At 45.4% G+C, this 756-nt stretch overlaps 1 protein-coding gene across 1 annotated transcript; it reads right to left on the bottom strand.

Moving 5' to 3' along the window:
- Positions 1–8: 8 nt before the first annotated feature.
- Positions 9–743, bottom strand: LOC109509016 (sodium- and chloride-dependent neutral and basic amino acid transporter B(0+)-like; the record flags this gene model as incomplete). The annotated part of the gene is made up of 4 exons (XM_019858952.1): positions 633–743; positions 441–533; positions 231–356; positions 9–118 (listed from the first exon to the last, which is right to left on the bottom strand). Coding segments are annotated over exons 1-4 (369 nt in total), but the record flags the coding sequence as incomplete, so codon positions are not given.
- Between the last annotated feature and the right edge of the window lie 13 nt (positions 744–756).

Genomic DNA, 756 nt, shown 5'->3' with positions numbered 1-756 from the left:
GGACCCACCTTGGTGACTAACGGCAGGCCTAATAAGAAGTTGATAATGGAACAGCCAACACTTATATAGGCCCGTTTATATTTAGGGAAGGCATCAAAGATGGTAGTGGAGACCACCTCTAGTGAAAGACAACAGCTGATGATGAGGCTGATGCTTCACATGGCAAAGTGGCTATTTGCTATTAGCTCGGCATGACAACATAGCAGCAAATGAATGATGGATGACCTTACCGATATTTGCGAACTGAGTGTCAAGGCCAACAGTGAATAGCATGAAAAAGAAGAGGATTGACCAAAGACTGGAAATGGGAAGCTTGGTCAGGGCTTCTGCATAGACAATGAATGCCAGGCCGAATCCTGCGCAAAGATAGATCGCTGCATAAGACAACACAGAGCAGAGGCTTTTGAAATCTTGAATTAGGGCTTTATCAAGCATCTGACCGTCTTTCACCACTTCTCCAATAGGAACTTGGTAGCTGTGGGACATGTGACCCAAAACGGAAAAGATGGCGAAGCCTGCTAAAATACTTGTCGCTGCAATTGAAATGAAATTGGCACATTAAACATGCAAATGAACGTATGCCTCATTTGAAGCAAAAATCAGAGTTTACGCATGTGTGTTTGTTCCCCTACCGTGGTTGACGAAGCAAATGGCCACTGAGTCGATGAACATGTTGTTGTGGAACTTGCCATAAGAAGCAAGAGTCACAAGTCCCCCACAAGCGATCCCGAGCGAAAACGTAGTCTGAGCTGCGGC

Source organism: Hippocampus comes, unplaced genomic scaffold (assembly GCF_001891065.2).
Source record: "Hippocampus comes isolate QL1 unplaced genomic scaffold, H_comes_QL1_v1.1 C16728822, whole genome shotgun sequence".
NCBI classification, from domain to species: Eukaryota; Metazoa; Chordata; class Actinopteri; order Syngnathiformes; family Syngnathidae; genus Hippocampus; species Hippocampus comes.
The sequence above is the reverse complement of the archived record's forward strand: the minus strand, read 5'-3'. Positions and strand labels throughout refer to the sequence as shown.